A 25,000-nucleotide genomic window follows, 5' to 3' on the forward strand; every position below is an offset into this window, starting at 1 on the left:
AGCTTTAGAGATTTAAAAATAATTGATTTTTTTTTTCGATTTGTTATATATGCTGACAAAATCCGTACAAATGTGACCAGTTTAAAGCTCTTATATAGAATGTTTGGGAGAAAATGCCGATTAGAGTCTGATTCCGAAATTTTGGTGTTTCTTTGGGTTATTGAGACAATTTTAAGGTATTTTGATGGTTGTGAAATTCGAACTGAAACAATATTAGTGCTCTTTTTAAGTGTGGTTGTACGCGGTTCGACCCCATCAGAATTTGCTCAGGTGGCCCTGCTGGAAACTTCCTCTCGTTGTGATCTTTTTTCGACTCAAAACCAAATCTTTCAACCTATCAAAGATTTCCAGACTGGAAAACACTTCTTGGCTGTGACTGACATATCAAAGGTCCACACGGACAAGCTCTGGGTCGTGTTGGCTAGTTCCAAACAGGCAAATAATATTGCTTGCTGTGAGTTCTTCACAAAGGGCTATCGTATCTATGTTCCCGCTTCGAATGTCGAAATTGATGGTGTACTCTCCGATGATATTTTGATGTGCAAGGATTTGTTGAGGTACAAGATTGGCTGGTTTGGGAACCGCTTACTTCAGTTGGAAGTAGATTCTAACCGTTTGCAATTTTGAATCAATTCCGAAAGGTTTATTTTGTTCATTATGTTATACAGCCTAGAAATGCATAAATACATAAAGGAAAACGTTGTTCGAGATGCTTCCCTTCGAAAAGTGGCTTCCAATTTCGCTTGATACAATTACCATATGGTAGCACACACACACATGCTACTAGCCATTCCTTCCATTCAATCACTTGAAATCACATATTACACGTATATCACTCTGATTGATGATCCTCACAAGCATCGTCCCTGGAAGCGATTTGAAGTGAGTTTGTATGTATGTGTTTTCATTTATTTCTATTTTTCATACTCTATCACTGTTAGTAGATCATGATGTGCATCGTTAGTTAGTTAGTTAGATCATTGCTCGGAAAGTGATAGCAACTAGAATCGGTTCAGCCTTTTAACGCGCCGAAGTCCAATAGCACGGGACTAATGTTGATGGATTCTGGAAGCCGTCCGTTGCGTTGCTAAACTCCAAAGTCCGGACAAGTCAAACAGTATTCTTCTCTTTAAACGGGGGGTGGGTGGAAGGTTAGTTTAGATGCGGTACAATCCAGAGCCTGATTGTAAAAGCTTTTGTATGTTGTATTCTCGGTGCTACTTTCTAAGCCACTATCTGTGGGAACTATCATACCCGTGGGAGGAGCGGGTGTTGAGTTGGGCTGAGTATCCAAGCTGTGAGCTGCCGGCAAAAAAGCGGTAGACGTCAGTGTTGAGAGGCTTTCGAGGCGAGTCCCGATTCGGTTGGCAGGGTAACCGTTCCAGTCCTAGCGTACCGCGACGGCAGCTGTTTTGCAACGTATCTCGGTGGAATAATAAAATGCGACACATTGCTAGTCGCGTTGCCGATGCGAGAGAACGCTATTCACGTATATCACGATTGGTACCTACGACTGCCGTAGGCATTCCGGGTGATGAAACTACCGAGGCTTGGTGAATGGTAGCAGTTCTACGTGAATTGAGTTCTTTTGCATGAAGATTATCCTAGATTGAAGTGCTGTCTATTAAAGGGGACCGGAGATTTATGCCGCTGTGCCTCGTGAATTTGAATAATGGCTTTTTCGAGCGATTTCCGGCAGTCAGGTCAGTGCAAGGTAGTCTTTTAAGATTAGTAAAAAGTGCGATTGAGAAAAGATGTTGATAAATGGGGTTTTTGATCCGAAAATATTGGTGGTTGTAATTTGCACTGGTTGCAGCCTTGGCCTGACTTACGTAAAAGCGGATTAAATTTCCGCTATACGGGCTCGGATTCGAATCTAAAACAATCGCATCGAATTCGGCGCTAACCGAATTTGTATTCAGCTATCCAAAACAGATTTGAAGGCTTCCTAATCAACCGTAGGCAAAGGAAACGTGAAGGACCCCAGCCCACACAGACACAACAATGCGTATTTCATCCGCATGTTCGGCAACCTTACTGATTAATTATTCTATTATCGACATTTGAAGCTGATCGGATAATATTGATTAGCATTTCATTTTTCAGTTCGAGATTCGAACTCGCAATTTGGAATTAAAGATATTGTCATTGTACCTAGATTAAATGTACTGTATCATAATAACGACAAGAAGGTCATAATTTGACACAAGTTTTAAGTTTGAATTGAAGGATGTTTGTTCTCTCTCGTAGCCAGGTATATAACATTTCCTGGTTGAAACAAAACTACATCGAAACGATGCAATGCCGTGAACATAAATCATTGCAGCGAAAGGAATACAAAAAATGGGTTTTCACTGCCAGTATGTTTCCTCGCACTTCAACGCCGTAAGAAGTGCAGGAATCGTTCACTGAAGCGTAACGCTGTGTAAAATAAACATTCGATCTAGCTTGTTGCAGTTGCATACAAAACTATACGTACGGACATTCGAAATTGCATTCAACCGTTGTGATTGCAAACCGACTGAACCAGAACCGGGACCCCCCCCCCCCGGCATCGATAGAGACTTTGTATACGGACAAAGAAGTTTGTGTCTCGAAACGTGCAGAAATTGATTTTTATTTCCAAAGCCCCTGTGCCATAATCTTCACGGCCGGAAGCATTCGTGACAAATTGTCGCTTTCCGAGCCATTAATGTTTCGAATATTTCCGTATTGTGCGGCAGTCTTCACTTCGTTTCGATGTACCAATTTACTATTTCAAAGTTTTCCCATTCCGATTTTCGAAGCCCTGAAACAGATGCAGGGGAAAAACAAATGTAAGGTTCCATACCGATCGAATCGTCATGCTGCAGAGTTTTTTTTGTTGCACCCGGTGGCACTTGCCGAATCTATCAGATTTTGACAGCCTTCGCCAGCCGGGTGAAGTCTCCGGCGACAAGTACTGCAAGGCAATTTCTGTTCCGCTTATTGAATATACAGTTTTATTGCATTTGCAGTCGAGCGAAGTAAGTTTTCTTGCTGATTTATTCGAAACTCGTTAAAAATTTCTCTTGCGTAAGAGAAACTGTTCCGGAAATGGCAATGCAAATAATGTGCAAAGGAAAGTATGTTGCCATCTTGTATCAACTCAATGCTAGCCATTTTGAGCTTCAGTCAGTAATCGTATTGCCAAAATAAGCCGGAAGCTGGAATTCGAAGTTTCTGTTCTGAAGTTCTATTAATATGCTGATTCTACAGCAATTTACTATCTATTATTACTACTAGATATTTTACTTAGGTAGCAAATTCGATTCTGGTTCCATTAAGAACAGGTGGCTTCAGTTCGTCATTCCTTGTCCTTGTGAGTGGAGTAGCGGTGAATTTTTAAGAGATTTATGCTAGAATTTCCTCTTTTACCATTATTATTATGTCACGTCGAAGGAAATTGTAAATTCAGTCTTTCCATATAACAGTGCAGGCAAGGGACCACATAAGGGGTGACAGTATTCCTCTTTGACGGCGACCTCCAGCGGTTATCAGGGTTATGAAGTCGCCTCCCAAAGACGCCGATTGATGGATTTCAGTAATCCATCCAAAAGTAGACCGCTGTATTCCCTCCAAATAGTTTGCACCAACAGATTACAAACATCCAATTGATGCATTTCAACACTTTATTTTACACTAATAATTCTATGCAACTTTTGAAACAATATAATTAACACAGGGACTAAAGCCAACTAGACAAATAGTCGCTTGGTAACGCTACATCAGAATATCGCTCCAATAGATTATACCCGTATATGGTTCCGGAAATTATCAAGATCATCATCCTGGCTGAATAATCCGAATGCGCCGAGCAGTTACTCGATCTTATGCCGCTATTTTCTAGTCTGCTTAAACGCCCACATCTCCCTGAATAGGACATTGCAATTTTTTTTTTAATTCTCAAAGGCTCCCCCTCTTATATTGTGACAAATGTCAAAGTAAGCTCAGATGCCAAATTTCACAACATTTGGACAATTCTAGACTCCCGCCCACTTCGCAATCAGAAAATTATGAATTATACTTCTTTTTAAAGAAAAAAACCTTAGTATTTGAATTGAGATATTTCTGTTTCTAGAAAAATATGGAAAAGTGGGGTACTGGGTCATTTTGGCCCCAAAATCCCCTATTTTTTATAATGTTTCTGTTCCGTGATGCAAATCATACATATTTTGCAGTTTTTCTAATACAAAAAATCTCAGAAATCGAACGGAATCTGTGACCTTTAGCCGAATACGAGAAGTTGGAGTTATAGGGCCATTTGTCATTCATAATAAATTTTATCATTTTCTGATGCATGTATCTATTATTTTTGTTCGATTTCTGAGATTCTTTCACATTAGAAAAACTGCGAAATATATATGATTTATTAAAATATTAAAATTGGAGTAATTATAGACACTAAAAATTTATATTCTTCAGTAAAAACAAATTACAACACGTTTTAGCTTACTGCTCCTCCGTAATATGCCACAAACTGTAACCTATTGTCAATTGGCTTTGAAGGGAAGGCAAAAAAAGTTGGGAGGACCCGTAAGCAGGAACATTTACGCACACTCCTTGGGTGAAAAGAATTCGATTTCATAATATGGCTGTTATTCCAAGAATATTTGACGGGGTAGGCAGTTACGAAAAAAAAAAACAAAATCCTCATTCAAATTAACCCATTCATGCCCATGTTGTTTGTGGACAACAACGTTTTTAAACAGCTATAACTTTTGATTGAGACGAGATTTGCTCACAAAAACAAGTAAGGCTCATTAATGTGATTATTGTCTTTAATTTGAGTATTAACAGTTACAAGGATCAGCTCTAGAACTGAAGTTATTGCAATTAGTCTGATTGGATTCCGATGGAGCAGTGCTGCCAGGGACAGTTTACGTTGTCGACGGTAAATGGTTTTTTCATATATTTTCGTTATGGTGCAATATTATTGAAACTGATAAAACTCATCAATTTAGACTGTCGTTGGCTACGTTTTCCACGTAATTTGACTATTGTAATTATTCTAGGAGAATTGTATTGAGCATTAGAAGGTAAAAATTGACCAGCTTCTAGCGCTGCCATGGAAGCGCCTATCTTTATGAAAATAGGCTTTTCGTGTTTCTTGAGCCAACCGTTTTCAAGGAAAAATAGTTTTGAAACCCAACATGCACTAGAAAAAAGTTGGGCATGAAAAGGGTTAAAAAGCATCCGCAAAACTGTAAACACTCATTATAAACTACGTCGTCTTAAATTCGTTAAGAATCGATCAGTGTCAAACCATCTTAAATCTTCCCAGCCTACTGGCTGTGGTTCTGCCTGGGTTATCCTGCCTGTTGTATGATGTCTCAGTTGAGCGGTACCCGGCCGGAAGGCATTAGCCCAAAACTATAGCAAACTTTCCATCTCAGCCTCAGTTCTTTTGTGGTAGAGAAATATGCGAAAGGTGCTTTTTACGAGCACCCAGCCAAGATACGCTGGTGTAAAACTTTGTCTGTACATATATACGTATCTGGCCTGCATCCAAAGGCAGCGAACTTTCGTTTGTGGAGCAGACCGAGTTTTTGCCCGGGGTATAGCTGATGGATTCGAAGCAGTTTTATTACGGGGAATGGGTGGGGTTTGGGGGTTGACTCTACTGGAAGTTAAGTATAAGTTTGGCATGTAGAGCAGTGGGAAAACATATGCTATAGGAGTTTCGATTGGCAGGGTGTACAAAATGGTTCAAGTTGGTTTGGGAAAATTTAACTACGGAAATAATTGACCAGTGGTCAAGAATGCTACCAGTAGCGCTAACAGGACTGCATTGATAATAATCAGCTTAACGAGTATTAGATGTTTTGGAATGGTTAATCACTCAATTAAAAAAGTTAATCGTGCAGTTGACGTGAAACAATGTTGTATGGTATTTTTATGACTGACCATAGAATTTCCCTTATTTTAACCTGTAAATTATTGAACCATAGCTCGACGAGCTCGTAATAACTAGTATAATCAGATGAAGGTTATGTGTACATATTTACGAGCAAGCAACCGTCTGTCGGTATAGTTCAATAGGTAAATAGTCGTGCTCAGTGAGTTAATGATTGTCGGTTCAAGTCCATGTATTGCGGTCTTTTTTTTCTAAGCATTCAATTTCCATGTCGGTCGTAAAATTCCGATAAATATTTTTTCTCAAGTTTTTTCGTCACCCGATTTAATTCCTACGCCGAAAGGATCCGCGTGCCTTTTAGATGTTAGTTATATAAAAGAAAATTAAAAACATCGAAAATGTTTATCTTGGTCGCGATCTGATGTTCTTCCCTGTCTTCATCGTCCATAAATACGGAATCTGCTAAATTCAAACGCATGTTTTAGGTTGTGATGCAAAACTAATCGAGAAAAATGAGCATCGTTGTGCCTGGACCAATTTGTTGAATGTTATCAGTAGTGCGTGGTTGATGTGATGGAACTGGATAACGGTAACTTTCGTAAACGAATGCCACATTTTCGCCTCCAGTAAATGTAATCTGTCCATAAAGCTTTTGTCTTGAAATCCTGTGCTAGGTTGGTGTTTTCTAGAATTGCCAGATGATGGAAAAAGGAGTGAATTAATTCTGCCTAAAAGTAATGAAATCACGGTATTGTACGAGGATCGCAAAGGAAGGTATTGAAAATAGCTAAAACCACCGTCTATGCAGGTCTTAACCATTTCAAAGAACGTCTGTTTCCCAATAGGTGTAATCAAGGCATCGGACGTTGTTGTGGTCAACTAGCTCTATGCTGTACAGTTCGAAAGTGCGAATGCGGAAAGGTTTCAGAGCCGCATCTTAAAGCGCAAAATATACGGCAAAAATGCTGGCTCAAAAGCTGTATGATCGGGTACTGACCAAATCAAACGGAAGTATCCATGTGGACGATGAAACTTGTGTCAAATTGGATTTCAAACAGCTTCCGGGACAGAAATTTTATGTTGCTAGGGGTTGTTCCCAAGAAATATAAATTTGTTCATGCAGATAACTTTGACGGTAACTTATTGATCTGGCAGGGAATCTGTAGCTGTTTCGATCACAGCTACAGATTCCCTGCCAGATTGATAAGTTACCGTCAAAGTTATCTGCTTGAACTAATTTATATTTTTTGGGAACAACCCCTAGCAACATAAAATTTCTGTCGACGACGACGGCTTTTTTGGCAACCAACAAGAGTTTGAAATTGGCGCTCGTTTTCACGACAAGCAGCTTATCACACATCCTTTTCATCCATAGTGGGCATATCATTTAATATGTCGTAGCCTGCTAATTCCACCAATTCTTCGTCCGACCGATCTCACTGGAGGCTTCATATTCAGCTTCCGCTTTATTATCGCCCAACACTTCGCTATTGGACGGAACTGAGGACAATTTGGTGTATTTTTTCTCTTTTGGGATGAGCAGGACTCCATTGTCGTATCATTATAGCTCGACCTTGCTGTAATGGAAGCTGCCTAAGTCAGTCCAAAACGTAACGGACCATCATGGATCTAATCGTTTGTTTGTTGAGGAACTTCTTTTACTTCCGAATTCTGTCTGTCTGTCACGAAAATACTGATTTTTTGCCACAGGAACAGATTCCTTGCCAAATCACATTTTTTTTTCAAGAGCTCATCCGCGATAAATTTGAGCCGCGAAATTTAATTGAAATTGGCAATAGCATAGGCTTCATTGCTAATCAAACCACATCCATCGACATTCATCAGCATCGGATCGAACTGCTTACGGACCTGGACTGTGGCCACTGTTTGTTGCTCGAGGTTTCAGATAGGCTGTTTACTTGCTCGATAAAATTTGTAACCTTGTCGAGCACTGATTCGTCGCAGAGAACAGCGATTAGTATTCGTTTTGAGCCAAATTATATCAGAATTACCTCCAACCGCAATTGACGATATATGATTTATTTTTCAATATTCAGTCGCTTTTGAAATTTTCGGAAGAAATGGAGGGGAAAGTTTTTGACCGTTAGTAGCTTTCATTATACTGAACGGAATTCTATTATGTTTGCACTAATATCAGTTGGAAAAATGTGTAGGCTAATTTTGCATTAAATTTTCGAAGTATTTATGAGATTTTTATGCGTTACGAAAAAACCGTCGAAAGTGACGCAGAAAACCTGAAGTTTGATACAGATTGTCCATCATAGAAACCTAATCGAATATTAGGAAGATATAAAGGTCCCGCATACATTTTTGTGCTAAGTGCTTCATTCATCGTTCGCTAGTCGAATGAGAAACATGTGGGCGCACGGTTGGACGGTGCAGTAAGAAGAAAGCAATCAGAATTTTCGTCGCCCGTATATTGTTGTGCATATTATTTTTGTTATGCGGCCTTATAGCATTCGTTAGTGCAACAATTATAGCGTTTTGTCGAAAATAGCTTGGATTGTAGTATTGAAAAAATAACTCTGATATTTTCAAGTAACAAGGCACGGTTTGTTTAGCCTCTTAACAGAACATGCAGGTGGACAATACATGACAAGTTTTCTAGAATATTCGAATAAAAATCATTGTAAGTTTTAAAGATGTGTAAGCAATACTTATTTACTTTGAACTGCGTAAAATCTCGCGTGGATTTGGCGCGTTTTCAGATAATTCGAAGTGGATTTCTCCCACCCCTAGGTTGACGAGTTTCACCGTATTACATACATCATCACGCATATTTGTGCTTCAGTTTTAAAGAACTTCTGATAGACAACTACTTTAAGATGGTTATTGCATTACGCCTCGGTAGTGATGCATCGAGGAGGCCGAAAGGGCTTATGGCCCTCTTTTGTTTTTTTTCATACTTTGCACCAGCCCTAACTAACGATCAACCATTAGCCTGTGCGCGCTGGCCTGTTGATGTGGATTGCATTTTTCTGTGGGCTGTGTTTGCAAACATTGTTTCACAGCTTTAATGGCAGTGTTTATAGACACGGCATTTACAGGCATTTATTTCTCTTCATTAGTCTGTTTCTAATGTACTCCTAGTAGCTTGCTTTTCACTACTCATGTATTCCAAATATTATATTTATCAATTTATACGCTTCTACATAATTTCTTTCCATCTTTGTTTAATCGGTATGTTATTTTTCCTTTTCAAATAGCATATTCTTTCATACACAATCACAATCTCTCCCATTTCAAATATACAAACGCTCGTGTCCTTCGCGATAATACAAACTGGTCACAAGCACGAGCATACCATTGTAATCATCCACACATTCTTGCGCCCGCGATCTCGCCAACATTAAAACACGCCGGTAATTAAGCGAACGTTTTAGCACCTATAAATTTACAAACCCACCGCTCGCGCGAACTTCAATCGGTCACATCCGGAAGTCTCTACCCTTGGTCCTAGTAGCATCGGTCCGTGCCTTCAGTTACGCTCATTCACAAGACAACACATTCTATGGCGACATACCCGGGAGCCCTAGTGATATGGGGAATCTCTTCTAGTATTCAGCATGTTAACATACAAGCGCTTAAGACCTTCACGATCATCCTTGCACACCAAAACCCGCGATCTCGCCAACACGAAAAAACCTTGATGATCAAGTGGGTGTTTGAGTACTAATAAACTTATAAACGCATTCTCAAGCGGGAACCTACAAAAACTCATGTTCGTGCGATAACATCAGCGTCAGTCACGTCCGGAAATCTCTACCATCGGTCTTAGCAGCCTAGGTCCGTACCTTGAGTTGAACAAAAAAAATGACACTCATATTCACTGGATAACATGTTCCATAGCGGCTTGACCAATAACTCTAGTAGTATGGGGCAACTTACTCTCTTCTAACATCTGAACCATAAACTAAAAATTAAGTATCACGGTCCACGCACGATCCTTTAAGAATACACGCAAATTTGTGAATGGCCACACGATTATAAAATCGAACCTTTGCACACAAAGTTACATACACGCTAGCAAACGCGACAAACATGTTAAAATACAAACGTTCGAGCCCTTCGCGATCATCCACGTATATCTGCGTCAGCAATCTCGCAAACAGTATAACACCTCGATGGCAAGGTACACATTTCATACTTATAAATTTACAAAGGCGGTCTCAAGAGTACCTACAACCTACAATGGGCAATTTGCCTTAAGCAGTGTTTTAGTGGATGATATTTCCCGTCTCGTCTGCAATTGTAGTGAGCGATTCTGACGGGGAGCCCTTTCGATACCCTAGCTTTACAACTCCAGTAGGACAACTCTCGAAAAAAAAAATTGAAAAAGATTATTCGAAGTAAGTTTGCGGCTTACTTTTGAACCGACTACGTTTGAACGTGGAATGGCACAGACATCCCACTGATTACATCAATTGGTTTTAGACGATTTAGAACTTTAGTCAAATTTACTTATGACAACGTGCACTAAATACAGACGAAATTTTCCAGCAAAAATATCTGATTTGGCAGGCGATTTGCTCCTGTGGTTTATCATTCACGAATCAGAAAAGGACGATATTTGGCATTTTGAAAAAAATTGAATCCAAATGAAGCTGAAGTGTTTTACTATCAATAAATATCGATAACATAAGAGCTTTTGAGATAACACAAGTTAAACCAATCAGTTTTACTGTGGCCAGTGAAAACCAAAAATAAAGCAGCTTTGACCACAATATTCCCAGCAGTGGTTCGACAGAACAGATTGCGATAGCTTTAAATTAGTTGCAACAAATCTTCACCCCGACTAAATGGTATTATCATCTTTCCTAAAACGTTGTTATCCTTTCAATGAATTGACTGCAGGCTCGTACCTATCGAACGCCTCCAAAATTGCCGGTAAACATCCATTCCATCCCCTCTTGATAGCCAATATCAATTACCTCACTAGAAAAGTAATAACCATTATAGAGATAAAATCAGAACCGACCTGGAGGGTTTCCCTTCGGTGCAGACCTAAGCCTGTTGCTTCGTCTCTAAGTTTGACCAGGAAGATACGTAGGCGCAGTCAATTGAAATTCATTTCTCGTTCAGATCCAGTCAACCGTAGAGGAAATGTTTACTCTCCACTGCCCGGAATGGCAAGTGGAATCTTCTTCGAACAGGAAGGCCCATACTAATCGCTTCCAACGCCACCTGTTGCAGTACTACCGTGTGTATTAATTTTGTATCTCGTTTCATGAAATACCAAAGTAGACAAAATCGAAATTGTACGATATAATCTATTTCTAGAGCATACAAAATTTCTAATTGATCCTTTCGCATCAGAGCCGATGATGCCGCCCTTGACTACTTACTATTCATACTCATACATTTCATAACCGAACCACCGGATCGATGCTTATAAATATTTATAACCGTGGAAAATAATCTCGCCGCATTTTATCCTCTAATACCGACTGATCCGATTCCTGCCCCCGGAAGGGGTTTATCTCTCCTATGGCTCAAACCGAACGTGTGAACGAGTCAGTTCCCGTACTAATATTTGTCTTTTTTCTGTTTCTTCTTCTTCTTCCTCTCCCCGCACAGGTGGTGTCAGCAACAACAATATGTAACCTGACGGCGGTAGCAAATCAAACCGACGGAAGCGGTAACGGAAGCGGAAGTGGTGGTGTTGGGGGCGGAAGTCGTGGAACCGGGCCCGACGATTCCGGCGACGATGACGACGTCGACGCTTTATCCCCCCTATCGTTGTCGTTTCTCGGTGGGTATTTTGCTAATCGTTCGGGAATTGGATTTCCCACGACATGCGCTCCGAGGGATGCGAGCGGTTATTCACTGTGGGAAAACGTTAGAAAATATATTTGAATCGGATGGTTTTGAATATATGCCGGAATCGATGGAATCGAACTCAATAAAATCACTGTCACGAGTTCTGTAGTTTGTTTGGTGCTATACATAAAAAAAAAACATTTTCCCACAGTTGTAATTTTATTCCATCCCAGAGGCTGTCACTACATTAAATATTTTAACACCATACTAAGGCGTGTCGGCTCTTATGATTCGTTTAATTTCCAAGCACGGTCTTAGATTTAATTGAATTAGGTTCCAATTACTTGGTTAACTTTTCTTCGGCGAGCTGTGCTTTAAAAACCGGATCGTACATGCTCATACGCGCATAAATTCCCAGCTACCACCCCCAGCGACTGGATTTCGAGAAAAAAAAATCATAAAAATCGGCACGTCCCAAACGCCGACAGATATTTTAACATCAGTTTCCTTCTCCCCGCTCGTTTCAGGTGTTTTCCTATCGATTGTGATATTTCTTTCCGTAGCCGGTAATATTCTAGTATGCATAGCAATCTACACCGAGCGAAGTCTGCGGCGGATCGGGAACCTATTCCTGGCGTCGCTGGCCATCGCCGATCTGTTCGTGGCGTCACTGGTGATGACGTTTGCCGGTGTCAACGATTTATTGGGTAGGTATATTAGGTGGGTGGAAGAGTGCCCGTTACAGACCAACCTTTATTACGTCTCGTGAAGAGTTTGCCCAGGATTGGGACGGTAATTCATCAATCAGGCTATTGCGGTCATACCGCAATGAAGATGATGTATTTTGATGAGCGCTCCGAAAGTGACTGCGACGGACTATGGTGGCGGAGAGCGGCAGTTTTGTTTTTGCAATTAGTTTCTGAAACAGTCCGAGGCATGAGCTTGACGGAGCAAGCGGGTTCTATAGTACATTTTCATTTTTCTACATTTTACTGAGTTCTACAAAGTTGTAGAATATGCATCTTGCTATTCTTCGAAACGTGTCAATACTCTATCTCAGTTGAATAATTAATGCTGGCGCCTAGTAAAAAAAATATTCATCTAGGTCTATAGGGTTTAACATTTTGAATAGAATGTTTCAAAAAATAAGATGCAATATATGCAATAATAAAAATATTTCATTTTTACCTTGCGCTGAAAGACCCTTTAAGGGAAATTTATTTTAACTAATCAGAACCAATCAGACATGACGCTCGTATCCACTAAACAACGCATCCCATGGCGACATGATCGGGATCCCTAGCACTATGGAGAATCTCACGCTATTGTAGCATTCAACACGTCAACACACAAACGCTTAGGACCTTCGCGATCATCCACGCACACCGAAGCCCGCGGTCTCGCAAACATGAAAACACCTCGATGATTAAGTGAAAGTTTTAGCATTGATAAATTTACAAACTTGGTCTCAAGTGGGAACCTACAAACGCCCATGTTCGCGCGATAATGCATCGGCCACGTCCACAACCATGCCTTCAGTTGGGAAGAAAAATGACGCTCATATTCACTTAGACAACACCTTCCATGGCGCAGAGTTAAAAATATTCAAATTCATTGAATGAAAATTGATCATATTCAACCGCATTCATTTTCAATATTCAGTGAAAACGTTAAACGAACAAACCGCCCATTCATCCATGCAGATTTTTATTCGGCTCCGATTATTATACGAAGCGACCGTGCAGCAACGAATCAAACGCATCAAAATAGGCCCTGGCACAATGTAAGCGATGATGATTGTTGTTTCATATGCTTTATCGGCATTTGAAAACACTTTCCTAGATAATTAGTGTAATGAATATATTGTACGATATTCAACTGAATGAATAAAATGGATAGTTGAATGAATATTTTTTCTATTCACCGCGAGTCGCAACATGTTCATTTTCAGCCGTCAAATGAGAGCTTCGATTATTTTTAACTCTGCCATGGCTACATGACCGGGAACTATAGTGTTACAGGGAAACTTACTCTTAAAACTTAACTTAAAAATTAAGTATCAGATTCACGGTCCGCGTGCGATATTCGCGAATACGCGTGAATATGCGAATGGCCACACGGTTAAAAATCTACTTCATACGCGCAAAGTTTCATACACGCTGGCCCATGCAACAAACATGTTAAAATACAAACACTCGAGCCTTTCGCGATCATCCATGCACATCTGCGCCCGCGATCTCACAAACAGGATAACGCCCCGATAACTAAGTGAACCTTTTTAGCTCTTGACAAATTTCGCACTAAATCGTAGTCAGAGTTGGCAGCACCCTCTCTTTTCCAATTTTTTTTCAAAAGGCTTTAGTCTAAAAATAACAAATCCTACAAAAATGTTGTTAATTTTCACAAAATTAGTCAAATTTTTGAATAAAAAATTCTTCATCGACTCCTACACTGGAAACAAAATCCATTTTCAAAATTTTAAGTTGATTTACAAAAAACACAATCTTTGATTGGGACGAAATTTTTTCCAAGATAATTATATTCCCTACGTACTGTCAAGAATTCAAGTTGGAGACTTTCAAGGAAAAAAAGTTATGTGTCCAAACTGATTTTTTTCAGTGTATTTTTATTCAGGGTCTATAGCCCAGAGACCAGAACCCAGAATCCCGAGGAGAAAACCCAGACGCCAGATTTCAGAGCCCAGAGTCCCGAGGAGAGAGACCAGAATCCAGAGTCGCGAGTCCTTAACCCAGAATACTGAGGCGAGTCTAGAGTCCAGAATCCAGAGTTCAGTGTCGAGAAAACAGAGTCCAAAGTCCATAGCGCAGCGGTCAGAACACAGAATTCCGAAGACAGAGCTCAGAGTCCAGAGTTCCGAGTGCAAAGTGCAGAATCCAGAGCGCAGAGTTCGGAGCCCAGAGTTCGGAGCCCAGAGTTCGGAGTTCAGATGCCAGAGCCCAGATTCCAAAACTTAGAGTCCAGCGACCAGAAAGTCTAGAGTTCTTATTCCAAAAAACTGAGTCCAGAGTCCTCAGCTCATAATCCAGAGCCCAAAGTCCAGAGCTCCTAACCCAAAATAGTGAGACCAGAGTTTAGAGTCCAGATTCCAAAGCTCAGTGTCAAGAATCCCGAGTTCAGATTCGATAATCCAGAGTTTAGATTCCATAGCCCAGCGACCAGAATCCAGAGTCCCGAGGAGAGAGCCCAGAGTCCGGAGTCCAGAATCCAGAGTCCCGAGTGCATAGTCCAGAATTTAGAGTCCCGAGCTCAGAGTCCAAAGTCCAGAATCAAGACCCAAAGCCTGTAGCTCAGAGGCCACAGACTACAATCCAGAGTCCATAGCACAGAATCTCGAGGCGAGAGTTCAGATTCCAGAGTTCAGAGTGCAAAGAACAGAGTCGAGAATTCTGGGTCCAAAGTCCAGAGCCCAGAGTCCTCAACCCAAACTACTGTGGCCAGAATCCAGAACCCGAAGTACCTAACGCAAAATACTGAGGCAAGAGTTCAGACTCCAGAGCACAGAGCGCAGAACCCAGTGGCCAGAATCCAGAGTCTATAGTACAGAATCTCGAGGCGAGAGTCCAGAACCGAGCGTGAAGAGTGCAGCATCCAGAGTTCAAAGTCCAGAATGTAGAGCTCAACCCAAAATACTGATCCCAGTGTCACGAGTTCAGAGCCCAGAGTCCAGAGCACAGCGTCCAGAGACCATAATCCAGAGTTCAGAGATCAGAGTCCTCAACCCAAAATATTGAGCCCAATGTCTCAAGTTCCGAGTCTAGAGCACAGAGCCCAGAATCCAGAGTTCCGAGGAGAGAGTCCACAGTCCGGAATCCAGAGACTCGAGTGCAGAGCCTAATCCAGAGTGAAGGATCAAGACCCCAGATACCAGCGCCCATGGTTCAGAGTCCAGAGTGCATAATACAGAACTTCGAGGCCAGCGCCAAGATTCTATCATCAAACGATGAGAGTGAAGAGTCCAGAATCTGTAGTTCAGTGTCCATAGTCCAGAGACCAGAACCCAGAATTCAGATTTCAGAGTCTAGAGTCTAGAATTCGAATTCCCGAGTCCAGAATCAAGACCCCAGAGGCCATAGTTCAGAGTCCAGAGTCCATAGCACAGAATATCGAGGCCAGAACTCAGTGTCCAGAATCCAGCGCGAAGAGTGCAGAGTCCAGAGCTCACAGTCTAGAATCTAGACTGACTGGGTATTTTCGGGATGGTCTTGACGAGTAGATGCCAGGAATTTATGTCTAACGCCATGTTGAAATCCAAGATAGCGACTTCCGGACGTAAATTATTACGATTACACTTCGGATTGTTTATCTTTGCACAGCACTTGATACTGTTGTACTTTGATTTATACAATTGCTATAATTTTACTAGAACTGCTCTTCACAACTGTTGTTACTAGACTGGTTTAAGGACTTAGTTTTATAGTACTGTTACTTGGTAAAATTTGTATTGATGCAGGTGAGGTACAGGTAACCAGGGTAATATGCCAAACGAATACCAAATTCGTTACTGATACTTTTTGCGTGTATCAGGCAACTAGCAGTTGGGAAATTGATTCTGAGATGATTATGACTTTCATTGATTTAGTTTTCGTTAAAAATACACTAAAAAAATCAGTTTGAACAAGGAAGCTTTTCAAATAACTTTTTTTCCTTGAAAGGGCCCAACTTGAATTTTTTACGGTAGGTAGGGAACATAATTACCTATCATGGTACAAAATTTCATCCAAATCAAAAATGAGTTTTTTTGTAAATCGACTTTAATTTTTTATAATCGATTTTTTCAGTGTAGGAGTCGATGAAGAATTTTTTAAATATTTTTATTAAAAAATTTGACTAATTTTGTGAAAATCACTCCTACAATATTTTTTTCTATTATTTGTCCTTTTTAGACTATAGGCATTTAAAAAAAATGATAAAAAAGTTGACCCTTTTCAAAAGACAGTCTAGATCACTTTTTGAATAACAAAGTAGGTACAGTGGCTTTTTGTGACAAAGTTCTCGTGTACACATTAGCGTACAAACGCTCGAGCCCTTCACGATGACAAACACGATCGGGAAGTCCCTAAGCCTGCACATATCTGGACCGTTCGATGAATATCACATTCATCGTACGATTAAGCAGTGTTTTAGTGCGTGACATTGCCCGTTTCGTCTGCAATTGTAGTGAGTGATTCTGACGGGGAGTCCTTCCGAGACCATAGTCCTACAGCTCCAGTACGACAACTCTGGAACAAAAAAACATCATGAAAATCGATCAACCAGTCTCTTGGTCGCCAGCTGATAGAACATGTCGACTTTCCATCTCTTAAATGGTCGGTGTTAAGTCAGACCGGACTAAGTGACAAAATATTGATTTCGAGAAAAACGAGTTTAAAGTTTAAATCGCCGCATCCTTTACATTACGATTGGAAATTTATTTTTGCCATAATTCTTGTTTATTGTTAAATATATCAAATCTCGCAAAAGTCGAATGTAGCTGATGAAATTCTTTATCCAGTGCTATCATTATCTCATTTTTTTGATGTTTTGCGACTTAGTCTGGTCTGACTTAACACCGACCAAATATTTTAACCGAAATTAATGTTTCTGCATAATTATAATAAAGTTACCAAAAAAAGTTTAAACCTTTAACAAGGAAACTTTTTAAAAACGCGCGAAGCTTCAGTACGATTTTGATCGTTTTTATGAGCCCGCAACAGCCCCTTAAGAAACCACAAAGCCCAGGATCATGGATTCTTCAATTTCTGGATCAAATATTCTTAAGTTGAAGACTCGAGTTCCTGGATCAACGTTCTTTAAGTTTCGGGAAAAAGGATGTTTGAGTTCATATTTCCCTATTCCCTATTTGGGGTGATTAGATAACAGATTTGGGTATAGCCAATTTCGTTTCAAAATTTTAAAATCAAGGATTCTTGAGTTCCACGGTGCCGGAGGTTAAGTCGTAAGCGTGACCGTTTCCACCCCAGCGGGTCTGGGTTCAATCGCAGCTGTTGCGATTCTCTGAGGCAAAAATCACTGGTCGTGTCTTCCATCGAAAGAGAAGTAAAGCCGTAGAACCCGGTCTATGTGTAGGGCTTCGATGTTTAATGTACAGATGGTGGACTCTGGGGCGACGGCGATAGGCGCTTAGAGCGAATCAGGCCGACGGAAAACCAACATGAGTAAAAAAGAGTTCCGTAGTCCGAGTTTTACGGTTGAAGGTTGTAGTCAGTGAAACCACTGGTAAATGATTATTTCATCGCTTCAAACAACCTATTTCCCAACATTCCACCGAATCAGTTCACCCCCACCCACAAGTAATCAACACTGCCAAAATGCCTCCCGGCCAGTCAAGCTACATTCTGCCTGTCTGCCATCTCAGTGACGTGTATAAAACGATTCAATTACAGAACTGCCCTGCATCTCACTAGAAGCTCCCGTCACAATCTGTCCGTGAACAAACTTTCACCTTTTCCGGCTGTCCAGCATCATCACAATGATGATGATGATGATGGTGATGGTATTTAAATTTCCAACAACTACCACCTCGCTTGCACCGACTAGCACCCATTTTCACATATCACTTTTCCGCCCGCTGGTTAAGCTGTCCGGATGCCGTCCACTTCGGCCACCTTTCCTGGCGTGTAATTGAAGGGGGAAAATTCCGAGTTGCAAGTTTGTTAGCTTCCCGTTCCCGTCGATTTGATGCGTTGCAATCTAATAGGTTGTGCCGAAAACCCTTTCGGCGCTCATCAACGCTCATCACGCTTCAGAACAGCTGCATGAACGACGACGGTTCTTTGCTATCGCGCTGACGGTGAACGGTTCGAGCAATGTGAAACTTCCTCAGCCAAGAGTAATGAAAATCTGAAAATTTTAATTGCGCCCCTTTTCTCAATCTCTGTCTCTTCACAGGTTATTGGATCTTTGGGGCCCAGTTCTGCGATACCTGGGTGGCATTCGATGTCATGTGTTCAACCGCTTCCATCCTGAATCTGTGTGCCATCTCGCTGGACCGGTACATCCACATCAAGGATCCGCTCAGGTAAGAAAACCGAAGAAGCGATTGTCGCAGTGCGGCAAGAATTAAGGGAAAAGACGGGGGAAAGAATCCGGTCTCTATACGTATGTAGGTACCATCATCACCGGATGCTTGACATACTCCTACTTTTAAGGCACATTAATCTTCGAGCTGTCTGGAGCAGCTGACAGTGGAAGGCGTTTTTGTCGCTCTTCGCGATTCCGCGCGCAATAGTAAAAGTCTGTCTGCGGGCGGAAAATGAGACATGATACTGCTCTTTATGTTTTATGTATGTATTCCTCGAACCGGTTGGGAAAGGGTTTTTTTTTCTTTTTTCGAACTATTTTCCGGGAGGGAAACTGTGCTTTCCGACCCAGAAAAGGATGAATGTTTTTCACTTTTTTGCCTTTTGTGGAACATTGCATCGGGAGATGAGTTATCTTTACCAAAAAGAACACTTTGTACAGTATCTTATGTTTATGTGAATATTTGAAGACAAATAAGTTATATTAAAATTTAGTTTTTCGCGGTTAACTGAAAGTGTCCTTCGAAGGCACCGCTCAGACGGAATTCGATAATATTAATAATTGTTTTGGCTGAAATGAATGGTAATATTCCACGTCCAGAAAAACCACCTTCCCCCGACAATCGCTTTCACAATAAGCGAGCAATTCCAAATTGATCAGCACACAAAAACAGTCCGCATTGGATTAAACCGACTAAAAACCGACATTTAGACTCGGTAAACGGGGGCAGTAGGCAATCATTGTTTTGCATTTGGTGCTACAGTGGGCAGAAACCTACACAGTTTGCCTACTCAGACTTTGCGCTGCTTTAAAATAAACGATAAACACAACCTTTCAATCCATTCACCGAATTACTTCACCAACAAATCGACGATGAATTGCAGCAATTAAACCCCGACAGAGTATCTCCGTCAATTTCTCCAACTGACTACGGCAAAGATTCCAATTGCAATCAACATGCATCGAGTGCATTGGGGAAGCAGGATGTACTCCGGAACAGCATAATTCTCCGGCTGATATAGCAGATCGAGAGTAAATGTGCGTGTTCCGATTTACATTTAGCCCGCACTTAACCCAGGAGGCTACGAATCCACTCAAGGAAAGTCTGTTTGGGTCTTCAGTCGATTGCACCTGAACTTCAGATCGGAAACTGCGTGTGGAAATATTGACTTTTCAACCTAACAATCATCAATTCTCTCGAGGAGTCGTCATCGTGTTGTTCGTTATCTGCAGGCGCAAATATCAGTCAGGTTCACGATACCGTACCGTGTAGCAGCAGACTAATTTATGCAGATTTTCGCACAACATGGAATAATATGGAGTAACAATCAGCTTCGTTTGCTCGTGATTCTCGCCTGGGAGCTGAACATATGAATGGCATGAAAGCCCCTTCCATGGAAGACGGAACAATAAGGCTCCGTTTACGTGTACCATCTGAATATATGTACGTTTCCTTCGTCATCGAAGATGATTCTTGGGGAAAATAAATGTCGAACGCCGAGATATTCCGCACGTTTGACAATGGTTCCTTGATCACGTGTAACCTAGTTAGAGGATAACCCCTAAACCAAACCAATCATTCGACACATCTTACTGGCGAAGTTGTATTATTGCTCTCATCGAGGAAAATATTTTCTATAGAAGGACACAATAACTGCCACTTAAGATAGTTTGGTTGACATTTTGTGCTCGTCTCATCAATACGTTGCAACCTACTTGATTAAGACTCATAAACCTCAAATCCAGTAAGGACCACTACTTGTGCGAACGAGGTATGGTATCTTATAAGCACGGAAGTCATATTCTGATGGGAATAAAGCAAGAGCGAAACATGTCCATCACATGATTGGCGGACGAAAGTGCGAAAATACTAAATTTATGAAAAAAATCCTTTCCGTAATTAGGTCTATTTCAGATCACTTTTTTCGAGAAAAATCATGAAGCAAATGCAGAATAAGTTTTATGAAATTTTATTTAATCTCTTATTTTCGTTTTAGTGTCTTCTCACCTAGAAAGGTTATATAAGCACTCCAAATTTCGATATTTTAACCGAGGCCCGAAGGGTCAAGTCTCTTATACCAATCGACTCAGTTCGTCGAGGTCGGAAAATGTGTAAAACAACTCAATCATTTTTCTCAGAAATGGGTGGCTCGATGTCAACGATATTATATTCAAATGAAAGGTGTAGCATCACCAAAGGTCGCTATTAAATCTCATTTAGATTGGAGTTCTGGTTCCTGAGTTACGAGTTGAAGAGTGCGGTCACATAGCAAATTACTATACAATCACCAGGTATCACCATGATGGCCAAATGATACAATACATATTAAAATGTATGCAAAATTACTTGGATTTGTGGGTCTTGATAATTAATGATCAATCAAAGTAGCTTTGACCGCATTGGCCGCCTCCAACGGTTCTTGATGCTTCCGGAGAGCTTGCCAAACTCCTAAGTTAATGTCCAAACTATTTCTCAGCAAATTCTTTATCGATTTTTACAAACTTAATTTCATTTCATTTTCGATATGACACTCATTGGTCAGATTGACCACAATGAAAGGTTCCGACGGTTCCGGAAAAATGGGTTGGGGGTTTTTCAAATATTTCACACACCCACCCCTACATGCTCTAATTAGTTTGCAGGAAGACAACATTGAACTAATGCTAATTAAGCTAATGAAGTATATTTTTGGTTCAAGTGTTTCAGCGTCGACACGTAGCCGTTAAAGTTCGTGGAAGCCGAGCCATTTTGTATAGGTACAAGGTATACTAAGACTTTTTTAACTTTTTTATTTTGAGTAATACGTACGTACGTTTTCTTTTTTTTCACTTTTCAACGACAGTCACTTAGCTAGAGATTACTGATGACGACGCCGATGGTTGAGTGGTAAGCGAGACCGCCACTCATTCCAGTTGGTCTGAGTTCAATCCCAGCCGAGGTCGTTTCGATTTTTCTGAGGTGAAAAAATCTGTTGTCACGTCTTCCTTCGGAAGGGAAGTAAAGCCGTAGGTCCCCGGTCCATAAGTTGATGGATCGATATCTAATCCAGATATTGGAGTCATCTCTCCTTGGCATCGAGAATGAAGAAGTAGAATCCAACTTCTGTACTTACTAACAAATATCCTCCTCCTGTGATACTTGTGGAGTGCGCAGTAGTATATACGGTCTCTAGCAAAAGCAAGTATCGGACTAACATTCCTTCCCTTTTCTTCCGCGATCTACGTTCGAGCCTGGCTGGTGCCGGTATTGATCAATAAACACTTTAGGATTACCAGGAGTTGCACATTGAAAGATGTTTCGCTACTCCCAAGCATAATTATCTACTGATTCCCTGTGCAACTTCAGCTAGTCTAGATCGATATCGGAGTAGCAGCCAGGGGTGGTCGCACAAGCTCAAGCTCAATTAGAGTAGGGAAAGTTATGAAAATTTAGAAACATAGTACTCAAGTGAGCGCAAGGATGTGAAATATACAGATCGAAAGACTAGAAGTGACAGGGTCATTAGAAACAGGCTTGAAATCTAACGGATGAATCCTTTGTCTTCTTCTGGTAGGAATCACGCTTAGGCAGCTTTACTACGAACCGCTCAAGTCTGCCAACATGTCTCCTGGCAAAGCCAGACTTGTCCCTCTTTACCATCATGCAGTCGTAGCACAAGGACATTAATTGGGTCTGAAAATTTAACTCGACAAACTATTCGAAATTTCATGCTATCGCATTGAAAGAGCAATCACTATGACAGATCCCAGAATAGATTTTTTAGCGATAGAATAACCGCCCGCGCTTCGGGGATCATTGTATGGGTCGACTGAATGCAACCCAAGGCATTGCGCAAATAACGGTCGTGGATTCTTTCCTATTTGATTAAATGTGTGTTCGCATCATCGACAGAATCGTTGTTTGGTACAATCTGTCCAGTTCTCTTGGATAGGCATCTCACCATATCCCAGTTATTGTACGGAGAAAGTTGGACCTTTGTTGTTATTTCTGTTTCAGATATCTTATGTGGCAGCCCCAGATACCTTCAGAGTCAAACCAGACCACGAAATAGGTTCACTTGAAAATATGACTAGAACAGTTTTCTTCGTGGAAAATTCGATACCCACATTGTCCAAGTTGCCTTGAAATGGTCCTTTCAGATCGACAGATTTAGGTCATATAACGACATTTAGCTTTCAGGACTAACATTCATCAATTCCATTCACGTGAAAGTTGTAGAGTAGGGGATTAAGGCATGAGCCCTGGGAAAGATCCATGTAACTTGTTGCATCTTCTTGCGAAAAATACATGCAATTTTCCGTAAACAAATTTAACAGAAAGTTTTTAAAATCGGTGTAAGATCATACTGGTGCAGCTTCCCTGAAAAACTTTTATAGAAACTAGGTTAAAAGCACTCCAAGGACACAACTTCCGAATACAGAACCGCATCTCAATCGGTCGATACGAATTGTGATCGGAGGCTGGTTGCGCCGGTTTTGGAATGGCGATCACTTTCACTCGCCTTTAGTTTCGAGTTCCCGAGCAAATTCTCATGGGTTCAGACCCCATACAACGCTTTAAAAAGACCATAAACATGGTCCGTGCTAAGTTTCACAACTATCAAAACACCATAAAATAGCCTCAATATCCCATAAATACACTAAAATATTGGTTTTACATGGTATCTACCCGACCATGATGATGGTGTTTTCAAGGGTTGACCCATCGAAAAATGGGAGTGAAATTGGACCATGACCATGGTGGGGTATTGGTTTTTCGTTTGCGTGGGTTATGGGAAAAATCGGTTTAAATATTCCACGATATCGATAGTATTGCTCCGGTTGCGCGGGCAGTGCTCCGAAAAGGATTTTTTTCTCTTTAACTCGTCGACGAACCGGCGCCAATAATCGTATTTTTCGCTTTCATTAATCTCTTCGTTTTCGTTTTCAATGTTGCCTGCTCCCTCAAGTTGTTGGGGGTCCAAACCATCAGGAATTCTTTATACGCGGAAGAAATCAGTGCCACAATAGATCAAAACACTGGTCGCAGTGGAATATGTACCCAACAAAAAAAAGAAGTCAGTGCACTCTTTATCTCACCATGGGGTGGGAGGTCGTCTGCGAGTGTTCGCAGGTGGTACGCATTTCGTTTGAGCTTGATTCGCGCTGTCGAGTATCAAACGAGTCAAAAACGCCAACTCTGCCTACGGAGGAAGTTCGTATGCTTTCCAATCAATGTTTACGATTACGATCGGCCAATGGTCGCTACCGTGGTGATCAGGAGTTACCCTCCACAAGCAATCCAGAATCGTGAAGTGAGTGGATCGATCACTATCATAAAAGCAGTCCAATGCGTCGTACCGTGACAGTTTAAGACTAAGTTTTCAAAGAATAGTTTCAGAGTTAGTTCAGAGAGGATAGTTCCGAAATATCACAAAACCGTTGGTAGCCATTCGAGGCTCCAGTAGGAATGTACACGGATCTTTGTCTTCGATTCTGACTTAGGACGCGACAACTTCAATGTATGAAATCCAGGAGAGGTTGAATTGATATAAGTCATAGCACTTTCCTATCATGCCCAAAAGCACTTCTCCATAGTGGACACTGAATAGTATTCAAATCCGTGATCTTGTTCGATGATTTAACCATCCAAGGATACAATCGCTGCAAGGAATACCCATCTCGCAACCAACTGCTTTCAAAGTGTTCTCACTATAGGGAGAAAAGTTATCAAAAGAGATTTAAGGGGTTGGAAGATGTAAAGACCAAGTCTACGATGTCAGAGATGTGCCTCACAGTAGAAACATTTTTCAGTATTACCACGTCAATTATCATCTCTGCACTTGCCACACCGGGCGTTTTTGCCACAATGAATAGCTGTGTTGCCCATTTTTTGCATTTAGTGCATTTTATGACCCGCGGTACAACAAGGCGAATAGATATACGAACCTTGTCGAAGAGGACGTGATTGGGCAAAGCAGACACGAAGATGGTCAACATATACTGAAGTCTGAATGAACATAGCTTTTTCCCATCCTATGTGAATGATCCTGAATGCAATCGCTTGCAGTCCAAAATGTTTACTTTGAAACAACCAACCCCGTGCTGCAGTAGATACCCACATGCCAGACTCGAATCGGTGACGACGCCATTGATCTCTACCTTGTGGGCGGGTAGGTAGACTTCGTCACACGAGTCGTGCCTCCAGCATTATCAGCTGCTTGCTTTAGATCGGAAACCACAACCCTGAGCGTATCAGGATGGACTTTCGAAATTTCGGTCACGACCGAATATCGTTTCGCCAGGTTTTTCGAAATTTTTTTG

General features: G+C 41.1%; 1 protein-coding gene across 2 annotated transcripts in view; it reads left to right on the forward strand.

Annotated features, from left to right (window-relative positions):
- LOC131676972 (dopamine receptor 1) overlaps nt 1-25,000 on the forward strand; it is a 248,621-nt gene that overhangs the window by 194,161 nt on the left and 29,460 nt on the right. For both annotated transcript variants that reach the window (XM_058956429.1, XM_058956431.1), the window contains exons 2-4: nt 11,474-11,648; nt 12,184-12,363; nt 18,566-18,695. In XM_058956429.1, the coding sequence (XP_058812412.1) occupies nt 11,474-11,648; nt 12,184-12,363; nt 18,566-18,695 (485 nt within the window). The remainder of the gene's footprint in view (nt 1-11,473; nt 11,649-12,183; nt 12,364-18,565; nt 18,696-25,000) is intronic.

The sequence above is a fragment of the Topomyia yanbarensis genome, chromosome 1, assembly GCF_030247195.1.
Source record: "Topomyia yanbarensis strain Yona2022 chromosome 1, ASM3024719v1, whole genome shotgun sequence".
NCBI classification, from domain to species: domain Eukaryota; kingdom Metazoa; phylum Arthropoda; class Insecta; order Diptera; family Culicidae; genus Topomyia; species Topomyia yanbarensis.